A 13,117-nucleotide genomic window follows, 5' to 3' on the forward strand; every position below is an offset into this window, starting at 1 on the left:
GTCTCAATAAATTACATTTCAACCATACCAAGTTTCTTTCTGAAGTACTCCACTTTAACTCTAAAGAGAGGCTTGGTGAGAATGTTCGTTGTTTGATCATTTGTACCAATATATTCCACCTGGATTGCTTTCCTTTCAACCATATCCTTCACATAGTGATAAGGGATTCTCTATATGCTTGAATTTGATTGTGGAAAATAGGGTTCACTGAGAGCTTGATGCAACTTTGATTGTCACAGTAGATAGTAGTAGGTTTCAAGGGCTCACCAATAATCCCACAATCAACTTCCAAAGCCATACTACTTCTCTAGCTCTCATGGCAGCTGCAATGTATTTTGCTTCTACAAAACCTTGTGCTACAGAAGACTCGAACTTGCTTATCCAAGAGATCATGGCTGATCCCAAACTGAAACAACACCCAAATGTGCTCTGTCTATCAGTCACATTTCCAACCCAATCTAAATCTGAGTATCCATGTAGGTCTAGATCAGCTTTCTTATATTTGAGCCCATATCCAATAGTACCCTGTATGTACCTCTATATATGTTTTCCAGCAACAAGGTGTATCTCCAATAGTTCACACATAAATTGACTCAAAGCATTCACTACATAGCAAATGTCAAGATGAGTGCTAAGCAAGTACATCAACGATCCAATAGTTTGTCTATAAAGAGTAGGATCTGCAAATCTAGATTATGTTGCTACCTCTTTTAACTTATGCAAGTTAGTTTCCATGGGTGTGGACATTGGTCTGCGATTTAACAACCCAAATCTTTTTAGAATATCAATAGTGTATTTTCCTTGAATACAATATCAATAGTCTATTTTCCTTGATTTAGAAGAATACCATCAGGTTTCTCCCAGACTTCCAAACCTAGGAAGTGGTGTAAAATACCCAAGTCCTTCATATCAAGCTCTGATGCTAAGTCCTTACAATGAACAACGAGGTGATCTTCTCTTGTTAACAAATCATCAACATAGAGAATTAAAATCAACATATCACCTTTGATGATTTTGAAGTAGAGATTTGGATCTACATTATTCTTAGAAAAAACTAGTCCCAATTCTTTCATACCAGGCTCGGAAGCCTATTTGAGTCCATACAAAGCTTTCTTTAATTTGCATACATGGGATGCTGCATTATGAATCACAAAACTGTCAAGTTGTTCGAAGTAGACTTCCTCTTCGATAGTCCCATTCAAGAATGTAGTTTTCACATCCATTTGGTGTATCTTCCAGCCTTTAGCTGCAACAACTATTATAACTACTCTAACAAAAGTATATCTGGCAACATATGCAAATGTCTCCTTGTAATCAATTCCTTCCTTTTGTGAGAATCCTCTTGCAACAAAGTGTGCCTTATGTTTCTCTATACCGCTATCTGTAGCATGTTTGATTTTGAAGAGCCATTTAGAGACAACAAATTTTCCTTTAGGTCTGGGTACTATATCCCATACATCATTTTTCAAGATAGATTGATACTCTTCTATCGTGGCATCTTTCCATAATTGGTGTTTAAGAGCTTTTGTTACACTTATAAGTTCTGAATTTATAATCTCACTCATTAGAGCCACATAGTTTGAAGATCTGCTCGGTCTTTTACTTTCTCTAAAAGTTCCTTTGGGTGCTGCAAAGTTTTCGACTTCCTCAATCATTTTCCTAGCCCAAAGAGGTAGTTTCTTCTCATTGTTTTGATTTTCCTCTTGATGCTCTCTCTGAGTTTCAACTTCAGTAGAGATTTCTTCTAAGTGCTCCCTCTGAAACTCAGAAGCGGGTTCTTCCTCCATAGGCGAATCCTAAATTTCTAACTCATCTATGTTCTTTGATCTTTTAAGGGCTATGTCTTCCTCAATGGTGACATCTCTACTAAACTCTACTTGACCTTGTTCAGGTATGTATATTCTATAGGCTTTTGAAGTTTTATTGTATCCTACAAAGATACCTTTTCTCCCAGAAGGTTCTAATTTTGTTGTTCTCTTTAAGTACAGGAATGTACACTAGATAGCCAAATATCCTTAGATGGCTTATGTCAGGTTTCATAATGGTAAAAGCTTCTTCAGGTGTTTTGTTATCAACATGTGAATGGGAGCATCTGTTTTGGATGTAAAAAACTGTTCTTGATGCTTCTACCCACAATGAGGTATCTAGGTTTTGGTCATGCATCATTGACTTTCCAGCCTCCACAATGGTTATGTTTTCCCTGTCAGCCACCCCATTTTGTTGAGGATTATAGGGTACTATAAACTCCCTCTTAATCCTGACATTAATACAAAATTCTTTAAAGATTTCTTAAGTGAATTCTTTCCTATGGTCAGTTCTTAGAGTTTTAAATTTCTTTCCAAATGAGTTCTTTGTTAGGGCTTCGAAATCTTTGAAACTCTTAAAAATCTCTTCTAACTCTTTACATCTTAGGAAGTAGATCCAAGTCTTTCAAGAGAAATCATCAACAAAAATTAGTTTGTATAGGTATCCGTGTTTTATACCTATGGTTTTAGCTTTCTTAAATGTAGCATTCGTTGGCCATGCAAAGACTTTTCCATCCATGAAAGTGACTATATCCACTATCTTCTAGGGAAGATATTGATTCTAGGTTTCTTTTAATTCCTGGTACAAATAGTGCATCTTGTAGTTCAATAGTGATGCCTGAATCTAATTTTATGTTACAGGTTCCCAGTCCTTTTACAGGATGTGCGGAATCATCTCCGATGGTTACCTCTTCCCCAATTTCTTCCACCATAGTATCTAGATGTTCTCGAAATCCGGTAAACTTGGCTTTGATACCATGTAAATATACTGGTAAACATTATATCAGACCGTGATAATACCCCTTTAGATCATTGATCTCGTGATCTAGTGTATATTGTTTGCAAATGGATGCAATTCAGATGCATCGAATAGATATTCAGAATTGAGAGTACTGGTAAACATTATATCAGACTGTGATATTACCCCTTTAGATCATTGATCAATTGTATATTGTTTGCAAATGGATACAATTCAGAATGTATATGCATCGAATAGATATTCAGAATTGAGAGATAAGTGTCGATGACTTTATTACTGATATAAGTCTGAAGTACGATTTGCAGAGAAAGATCTATTTATGTTTTCAATGGTTTTCATCTCGAGTTTTGTCCATACATATATATAGCCCTACCAATGGCCATACCAAGGGCGGTCATGTCTGTTCTTTCTGAAGAGACACAACAATTAAATTATGATTGTTTCCAAAAGCTCCAATCCTAATCAGGTGATTATAATTTACCAATTAAACATTAAAACGCTGATCTTAATTAGGTGTTCTTTGGATAAACAAATCATCACCGAGCTGCATTAAACAATGATCATATACTTGATCAATGCTTGATCGATTTGACAAGGTAATAATACTCAATTTCAAGAGATAATGTTAAGATAATCATAATATGCATGGTGTACACAGTCAGGTTGAATTCACTGATGGTAAGTATAATAATTATGTTCATATATGTGTGTGTGTACATGTATATCAGTTCACATGGTGAACTGGTATACATGCATGCACACACAGTTATCAGGTTAATCCTTCCATAATGACCAACGCTACCATATCTTTAACAGACACACAAGTGGTGTTGCATATGTTGGCTCGAAGGAAAGATTCAATTGATTGCAGTAAATCCTGATAAAGGAGTTGATAAGCCAATTGCAGCACTTGTATATCTGTGATTGGTTTAGTGTTTTCACCTGACTCCTTGATACATTGTGGTCTTAAGGTTGATTCCACTGTTACAGTTAAAGTCACTGTTATCCCTTCTTCACCTATGCCCAATAAGAAGACTTTTGATGTCAAAGATCTTGCTCCTGTATCTTGGGTTATATTTTTCTCAATTGTGTTGAATAGATATTAGATAGTGATGGCATAGCAGTTAAAAATGCTGGCTACTGGCTACAACATTGTTGAGATTAAGACTTTTATCAACATGGTACTTGATAAGCAGGATTTTACCAAGTAGATGATTCATAAGGTACTTTTGGATCAAATGTGTACTTTTCTTGCATTAACATTTTAGATCACTCTACATGCTCCATAACCAGGATGAAGCAGAAAATTATCAGACAATGATGGATCCCAAAAATATTGAAGCAAAAGCATTTAACACAACTGAATCCATGAGCACTATTTATCATATTTTGTAATTTAGTGAATTTATGATGTAAGTGCAACCATGGGGCATATACTGATATCTGTTTGGTATTCATCTAATTATGATTAGAAAAAGCTTAATCATAGAGAATGCTCCAGACATCCATGATAATTACAATTATTTAATTATAAAAAATCCCTCATCATAAGAATGTTATTCTATGTACTTACCAAGAGCAACACTAGTAAAGTATGTTTGACCACCATTTTAGGATTAGAACCCATCTCTTTGGTAAAACAATAAATCCCCTAAAGAATGTTAAGTAATGAAAATAAATGAGGATCAAAATAACAAAAAATAATAATAAGCAGGGAGTTTTAAAAAAAGTTCATACATTTATCAGAAAATACACAATCTTTTATCAGAATTTGACTTCATAGTTTTGAGTCAATCTTTATTGATCCATAGTGGTTCACAAGAACTCATCTCTCGTGAACATGAATGATCTTCTTCGCACACATTCTATCAAGGTGATGCTCCCAAGGATGAAGCATCAAGGCTTCTCTCGAGATTAACTACTCCATATTACAAAGTAATTGGAAAATATTTGCTTGTTATTAACAATGATCAACTAATCAATTTATACAAGAAACTGAACGATGTTTCCATAAGAAACAATTGTAAAGAATAGAAACATTCTATTCTAGAAACAAAAAAGTAAATATTAGAATATTCTAATATTTACAGTAGATTACAATAGATAACCATTAGATACTAAACAAAGATAATAGAAACTGTCTATTATCGTAATACTCAATTACTCTTCCAACTCCAACATACTTAACCATGGAGTTTCCCTCAAGCTCAAGCCCATCAGCTTGCTACCTAACTCATTGGGTTGATAATTGATTTAAAACTGAAATTGACTCCCAATAAAGCATCTAGTAATTATATACACTAGGGAAACACTGCCTGGTCAATCAGCAAATAGTCTAGACTCTACTCCAACAACAGATTGCCTTTCAGATTGAAAACAAACTTTAATGGGAAAAATAATGCTTCAAAAGTGTCATGTACCATTATTGTCTTTGAATTTGAGTCAAGGAATTTGATACCTGTGTCACCAGCTTGCAATTGCATTGACTGAATACAAGGCGTTACCCCTTCCAAAACATACATCCTGCTATTATTATTAGGCCAAAACCGAAACTGGAAGACCCAATCTTTGCCTTTGGCATCCTGAATTCTTATAGGTAAACCTTCCGGCTGTGATATTGGAGGAAAATATGCCTGCCCATGAATATCATAGTTAAAATAACAAATTGTCCTAGTTGACATAAAACAAGGATCTATTTCAGAAAATCCCAAAAATCTAGCACTTTCGAGTTTGAATATAAGAATCAAAAACAAAACAAAAAAAATATTATTAAATCTTTTGGAAAACAATATTTCGCAATTTGGATTCCAGTTATAACAATCTTGAAAGTTCATTTGATATAAATTTTTTTATTACAATTTGCATTCCAGTTTTCCATCAAAAGTAAAGAGATTTGATGCAGGATAATGTTCAAGAGCCTTTAAAAGTGACAAAATTGTATGTGCAATAACAAAAAACACCACATAGAATGATCGAGAAAGTTTTTTATTTATAAGATGTTTTCATATTTCTTTTATGATGGAATGACATCTGTGAGTTAGTTCCAATCCTCCCCGTCTCAGTGCTCCACTAAACCATGGTAAACATCAGTTCAAGTATGCATCACTTGAACAAAATTGCTAAACTGTGGCAAACACTGGAAAGCATGGTCAACTGAAGAAAATACCAAGTTGCAGAATATTACTAAATTGTGCTGAGCATCAGAGCATATGATGCTGGAAAAGCATAATTTGGATACTAGAGATGCAACAATGCTTTAAAACATAGGTCCTCTCGGAAATATCATAACCTTGAAAACCAAGCAGAGGAAGTCCTGAAAAACATCTCATCGCACAGAACATGTTAAAAGACACCTCACAAGTAATTGAAGACACCATAAGATATGCTACTTTGGAATATAAGGACAACTTGGAGGTTCCTTTTGTTGAAGATCTGGTAGCTGTGTGAGAAACCATTTATACCTTTGTCCTTTGTTGATACGCATTGATTTTCTCAGAAGTATATTTGTGATGATGGACTGTGATCATCATAGCTTTGGTTCATTCATTTGTTTGGATGCTCTACTATATTCTTGTTTCTCTGTTTTATTCAAAAGCTGCTTATTCTTCTGAAAAGATGATATCGTCTTTCCTTCATTGTTTCTTATTGGGAGAGGCTTGACATTCTTCTCTTATTGTTTCCATCCAGCTAAGAGATGGCTTACAACTCTCTTATCGTGTTCCAGCTGTTCCCTTATCGTGTTCGAGCTGTTCCTTTACAGTATTTGAGATATTCAAATGTGATTGGTTTCTTTCATTTATAATATTCTTGTTTACCACTGAGATAGTATTGCCTGGAAATCGTGAGTTGGTTCGTCATTATGACTTACATGTATACATTTGGCTGTTGATGGTTATTGCATTGATTTGTATCAGTTCTTATTGTAATGGAAGACTCTTTGTGTTCCTTGGTGGAGACTCTCCAGTTCTGGGAAGTCTAATTGATATGTGCTGTGGCAGGAAAAGAAAAGCATCTCAAGGCAGCATATGGTGTTGTTTCATCAGAATTGTCAAACTGGTCTTTTGTGAATTGTTCTCTGAGTTTTATGTCTGATTCATATGTTTCACAAGCTTTAATTTGCATGAGAGATAGTTATAATAGTAAGTGTATTCAATATGTGCATGATCGATATATTTTTGCAAGACATTGTAGAGTTAGAAGTATCCTTGAGATACTTGTGATTGTTGATTTATTCTATGTTGTATACTCAATGAGAGCTATTGGCGAATAAGGTGGATAAGTCTTAATGATTGAATGTTTAGTGTTTTCAATCATAAGAAACAAGTTTTTGTATTCATATTGAGAACTCAATAAAGGATCAATATTTTGTGGGCTGGGTTTTTCACCCTCAAGCGGAGGGTTTTCCCAGGATAAGTATTGTGCTCCTATTCAATTTGTGTTTTAAGTTACATCCCTTGCATTTTTTATGTGTTCCTTTCATAGAAGTGTGATAAAGAAAAGGATTTTCTGACAGAGAGATTAAGCTTGACATGGCAAAAAATGATATACACTTTGCATGAGAATGAGCCATCTGTTTTATAGATCTTTTTCCCTTCTATGGTGTTGTCATCCTTCACAACCAAAAAAGAATATAATGCAAGTGTCATATAACGTTAAGTGCCACCAATAATAGGCTGTTATATTCTATAAGTTATGATAATGTTGATATAATGTCAAGAATAGGATATGCGTTGCAACACATGATAAGAACAAATAAGTATAAAATATAAGGCACTTATCAAAATTTATGTCATTTGAATATCAAAGTAAGTTTCCTGATAATAGTGCTCCAATAAAGAAGTAAACTGGTTTATATACTAGGCAAAATACCCATTTGAACAGAATTCTACACATCTATGATTTGCTTTTAATCAGATTGTCATTGTGATTGACCCTGAATTGTTGAATTTTAGCCTTTTGTGGACATAATATATAATGTGTAAGGGAGATAACTAGCATAATAAAGACAATAAAAAAATTTAAGTTGGAGTTTGTATTTTATTCTGTCTCAATGATAAGTATTAAGCTTTTTTTTTGGACAAACTTCAGAAAGAAAGAGAATATATATGAGATGGTAATTTGGGGTTCGGCCACCACCTAAGATGAGCTTCTTTTTTACTTCAGCCTGCTCCAAAAATAAAATTTGGGAACTCAATCTGGTATCTGTGCATGTGAGATTTTTCAATTTGTCCTACAAAGCATGTGGCAAAATGCCATGATTCTTTAAAGCACTCATCAGAACTGGATAAAGGTCGGTCTGTGTCTATAATTGAGGCTGACTTGTATTTGTGACTGTAATGATTTAATAAACAATAAAGCATTGTGTGACTAAAATCTAGGTCAATTTAGGACAGAAGTCTTGCAAAATAATATCCTACACTTCATTTTTCCTCTTATTTGAGGGGTCTGGTATGTCTCCTAAAAAAAGTAGAAAAACAATTGAATAAGTTGTATTTCGGTTTTCTTGTCGACAATTGACAAACTGTTGTATTATATGCTTTTAAATGGAACATGTATCTCTGTGTAATATGAACTAAATGCCAAATTGAAATTGGAATTGTGCATGAGTATACCAGTGGTAGAAAGGGGGGAGGAGGCTAGAGGCAGGGGCGGGAGAGAAGGGGAGGTTCTGTTTGGTTATGTCTGTACAAAAAAAACATAAATAATTATCTATCCAATATTAACATCTAGTGTATATACTATTTATTGTATACAATATTAATAATGAATTATTACTTATAAAATTTTAAACAATTGGCAAGAACAAATGAAAAAACCTGTGTACTTTATCATTGGCTTCATTACTTTGGATGGCTTAGAAATGTAATGAGGCATAAATTAACCTAAGTTGTTTTATCACATTCTAAGTTTGCCATTTGTTGAGTGCCATCTTAGGTAATTCAACTATGTTGGCATGGACTGGGAACCAAACCCTAGCATGGGTTTCCTTGAATGTCTAAATGCCAGCACTAGCCCAAGATGATAGCATTGGATAAGGATGCCAACCCTAGCCCAGGACTATAGCACCCAATAATAACTCCAACCCCCCCGCCCCCACCGCCCTCTCTCTCTCTGCCTTCATTGCTGAAAATTTGATACAACCAAAAATTCAGGAAGATTAAAGTTGTTTATAAAGAGATGCAAGCGGCTTTGAAAATGGCATGCCCCCACCTAAAATATAGATCACAGCCTATATTTATAAAACACCTGCGCAATTAATTTAAGATGGCTGACTTGATTCAAAGAAATTAAATGCTAGCAATTTATTCAAGAGGACCGACTAGATTAAAGGACATATAATTACCAGCAATTATCTAGAAGACTACGAGCATTCAAAGGCAGTGATTAATTATGATGGCATGCATCTCTTGCAAAGGTAATAAATTATAATGTTAGTGAAAAAATGTAACTTTTCCCCACAACTGAAGATATTAAAGGAAAACCAATGCATTTGAGAAGGAAACAGCAATAAAAAATCCAGTTACATTATAGGAATCCATTCAGCAATTAATATCAATTCAGAATATGAATCTGAACAATAAGATCAGAAACCAGTTGGGAATTACCTACAGGAGATAAAATCAATTCAGATCATAACAATCAAGAGCAGAGATTTAAAATGATGCTCAGCAATAAGGAATCCAAAAGATTTCGAAAATAATTTATTATTGTTCAAAGGCACCAATGTTGGTGACTCAATTCTTGTAAAAGGTGGTGACTCTTTCACCAATAGAGTATAGAGAGATCATTCCAAGGATTCAATCATCACTCTATCAAATCAGACTTCATTCAATCATCACTCATCAATATCCAATATATCAAACCAGCATTATCACTCACCTATTCCCCAAATTATACAATAAAAGGAATTCATTCAATCAATCATTCAACAGCAATCCATCTGTCAATCAATTATACAAGTTGCAATCATTCTGATATCAACTATTCAAGAATCAATCTATTCCAACCTCATTTATGCATCCACTCAGTAATGCTTCAAAAAAATGATGATAAACAGAAATCAAGCAATCAGAAATAATCGAGAAAATTCCTTGAGAAATCATTTTTGAATCTGTGGAAGTGCCTTGCAAATAGGAAGGATGAAATTCTTTGCAAGTTCATGAGAGATGAAAGGGCAGCCCACCTTTGATGCTCTTCTCAAGTTGAACAAAAGATGGAATAGACAGCCAGCCTTCCTTGCTCTTGGACTTATCAAGGATGACAGCCAACCTCCAAGGTTGACTAAGAGGTGGAAAGGTGGCCCACCTTTCATGCTCACAGAAATTCACGTACAGCCGGCATTTTTATTGTCATTGGCAAGCTTTTCCAAGGAATTCAAGATGCAATTGACTGTGAAAAATATGCTATGATGTATTATGATGTATTGAAAAAATATAAGTATCCACCTTTCATAATTAATATCTATTAATGCACACGAGAAGATTGACCGTTTCAAATGCATAGAAATCACGGGCAGATTGACTGCATAAAATACTTGAAGAGTCCATACCAAATTACTGATGTGAATGAAGAATGGCTGCATATCTAGGTTTGATTCCCTTATATCAAATTTTATCCTTCATCAATGCCTCTTTGGTGAATAATTTGATTGATGTTGAATGATTGATTGACGGAATGAATTCTTTTGATCATATCATTTGAGGTATTGGTGAGCGATGATTAAGAGATTGTTGATGATGTAATGAGCACTGGTTTAATATATTGGTGAATTGAATAACTGCTGATTTGATAAAGTGGTTTGCTAATCAATTGTTTGCTTGATTTAATAATTTGATGATTTTTTGGTGGATTTAATAATTTTGTTAGTGATGGTTGACAAGTCCCTTGAATGCTTGAAATGATTTCTCCTTTAAACTTTATTGGTGAAAGAGTAGTCGTCTTTCATAAGAATTGAGTCATCAATTTTCATTGTTGTCTTTGAGGATAATGTATAATTCCTTGTGTAGTGTCACAAATTACATCCCTATGCAATTTCTTACTCTCCCAGGTCCTATTTTAGCATGTATGGCCTCTCATACTCATCCCGTTATTTCAGCTCAATTCTGACCAAAATTATGGCTTCCTCTTAGAATTTTGGAGTTCTTGTCCCAATTTAGGTCTTTACTGGAGAGCCTAGATTCCCAAAGCTCTCAGTTCGAACTCCCACCAACTGAGCTCCACATTCAAACCTTAAAATGATTAGCTTGTTGGAGCAGGAAATCAAAGCTCGTGTCAGCTTGCTCCAAAATTCACACCCCTTACTGCTATAGAGAGATATAAAAGCAAGGTTAATTCCTCTCATCTGTACACATGCAAATCCATTTTCAAGCATTCGAGGCACTCTTCATCAAATCTAGCATTGTGGCAAGCTTCAACATCTTTCATGCAAGCATATGGTCATGATTTTCCTTTTAGGTCTAGTGGAGTCATTTTATTGCATCAACACTTGTGACCGCATTCAAAAAGCATTTGCATAAACATGGTATAAGACATTTCAATTCTCAAATCTAGTCTTTGCTACCTAGTAGCACGCTTAATTCCATTTCAATTTCAAGGTTGATAAGGCAAACCCCTTTCAACCCAACATTTTATTTTTTAACTATGCGGGTAATGGTTGGCAAATGCACAAAGTTAGACACAAACTGAGCATCCAAAGAGCTAGACAACATCTATCCATAGCTCCAAAACAAGGAAGATCCAAATGTTCTACTCACATGTGTCCCTCAAATTCTGCTCCAAGTTTAAACCAAAAGTTAGTCGCTATATGTACTTTCCAATCTGCTGCCAAAATGTTTTCTATCTAGTTGTGCATGCTGAAAGTCATCATTTTGCAATATATTGCCCTAATCTTTCATTCATCTGCCTCAATCACATAATCAGTTTCAGCTAATCACAAAGAACCATTGTATTCACCTTGAGCCCAAAAATCTTGAGCCAAGTGGCTTCCAATGGAAGTAGGCAAGTAGGCCTAAGCTTCCTAGTTTGCACCTACAAGCTAGTAACTCCATTTTCCCAATATGACATCCCCAAATTGATCTCTCGTGGATCCTCCTCAAACAAAACCTTCTCCCCTTTATATCTTCCAATGTGAGGGAGAAGTCACACCTCTTCATCATGTCTACCCTTTGCAAGAGGTATGACATTTCACAATTACCACCCTTCAAAAAAGTCAAAAGCCCTCATCATTTGTGCCCTTTGAAAGAGTCACACCCTTTCACAATTACAGTCCTTTGAAAGAGTCACACCACTTTATCATTTCTACCCTTTGCAAAAGTCACAACCTTATTTTCTTCTCTATTAATTCTTCATTCAAACCTTCTCTACTCTCTTCTTTTGTCTCCCCTCCCTTTTATATCTCATGTTTGAGGGACTCACAACTTTTCATCTTGAGCCTTTTGACCATTCATTTAACTTAACCATAGTTACATGAACACTTGTCTCCCACCCCTTGAGAAAACTTCTAGTACCAAAGATGTCTTTGAAAACTTCTTGATACACAAGGTTCTTTTGGTTGTCGTCTCCCACCATCACTGAAGTCTCCCAACCAAAAAACTTAGGATAAAATGTGTTAAAAAGAAAAATAAGAAAGAAAATAAATTGAAAATGCCTACATAATGTTCCATGTAGATATTTTGGATGATACAAAAATCCATGCAAAGTTATAGTGATCAAATCTACTAATAGTGTAGGGTTTTCGAGAGGGATATAAAATTTGTATAACTGATTTCTTGCCACTGTAATAGTCTATGGAGAAATTGCCTTTATTATTTACTATTCTCATATGACTAATTCACCATTCTTGTTTTCAAAGTTCTACTATCATGATATTTTCTACAAATTATAAAATTATACTAATAAAGGCATCTCCAATCATCCCCATCTCCTATTTTGAAATTAGCTATACTGGTACCAACGCCAATCTCCAATGTCTCCAAAGTACCCCCGTCTCTTTAAAATATGAACTTACTGTAATTTAGTTATGCAATGTTTTGTTTTGTTTTTGTATAATTATTATTTAAAATATATTTTTATTCTTTATATTTTAATTTTATTATTATTGTTTATTATTAGATACTAGTTCAAGACGGGGCATTACATTATTCTAGAACCTCTCGTTATCTTCGAAGTCTCCTAACCAGATATAAAACCACAAAACTTAAGGGCATAAGGTGTTATAAAACTCTAATTCTTATCCTCTATCATCACCCTTGCAAAATCATTATTACTATATGTTAGTAATGATGATAATGATAGCCACTATAGTCTTTTGATCAGTATGCTCCATTGCCTCTCT

The 13,117-nt window shown here is 34.5% G+C and overlaps 1 protein-coding gene across 2 annotated transcripts in view; it reads right to left on the reverse strand.

The window, feature by feature from the left end:
• LOC149547322 (B3 domain-containing transcription repressor VAL2-like) overlaps window positions 1–13,117 on the reverse strand; it is an 84,435-nt gene that overhangs the window by 42,927 nt on the left and 28,391 nt on the right. For both annotated transcript variants that reach the window (XM_089791601.1, XM_089791599.1), the window contains exon 7: window positions 5,243–5,417. In XM_089791601.1, the coding sequence (XP_089647727.1) occupies window positions 5,243–5,417 (175 nt within the window). The remainder of the gene's footprint in view (window positions 1–5,242; window positions 5,418–13,117) is intronic.

Source organism: Cupressus sempervirens, chromosome 7 (genome assembly GCF_028749045.1).
Source record: "Cupressus sempervirens isolate cs-2001-9-10 chromosome 7, ASM2874904v1, whole genome shotgun sequence".
NCBI lineage: Eukaryota > Viridiplantae > Streptophyta > Pinopsida > Cupressales > Cupressaceae > Cupressus > Cupressus sempervirens.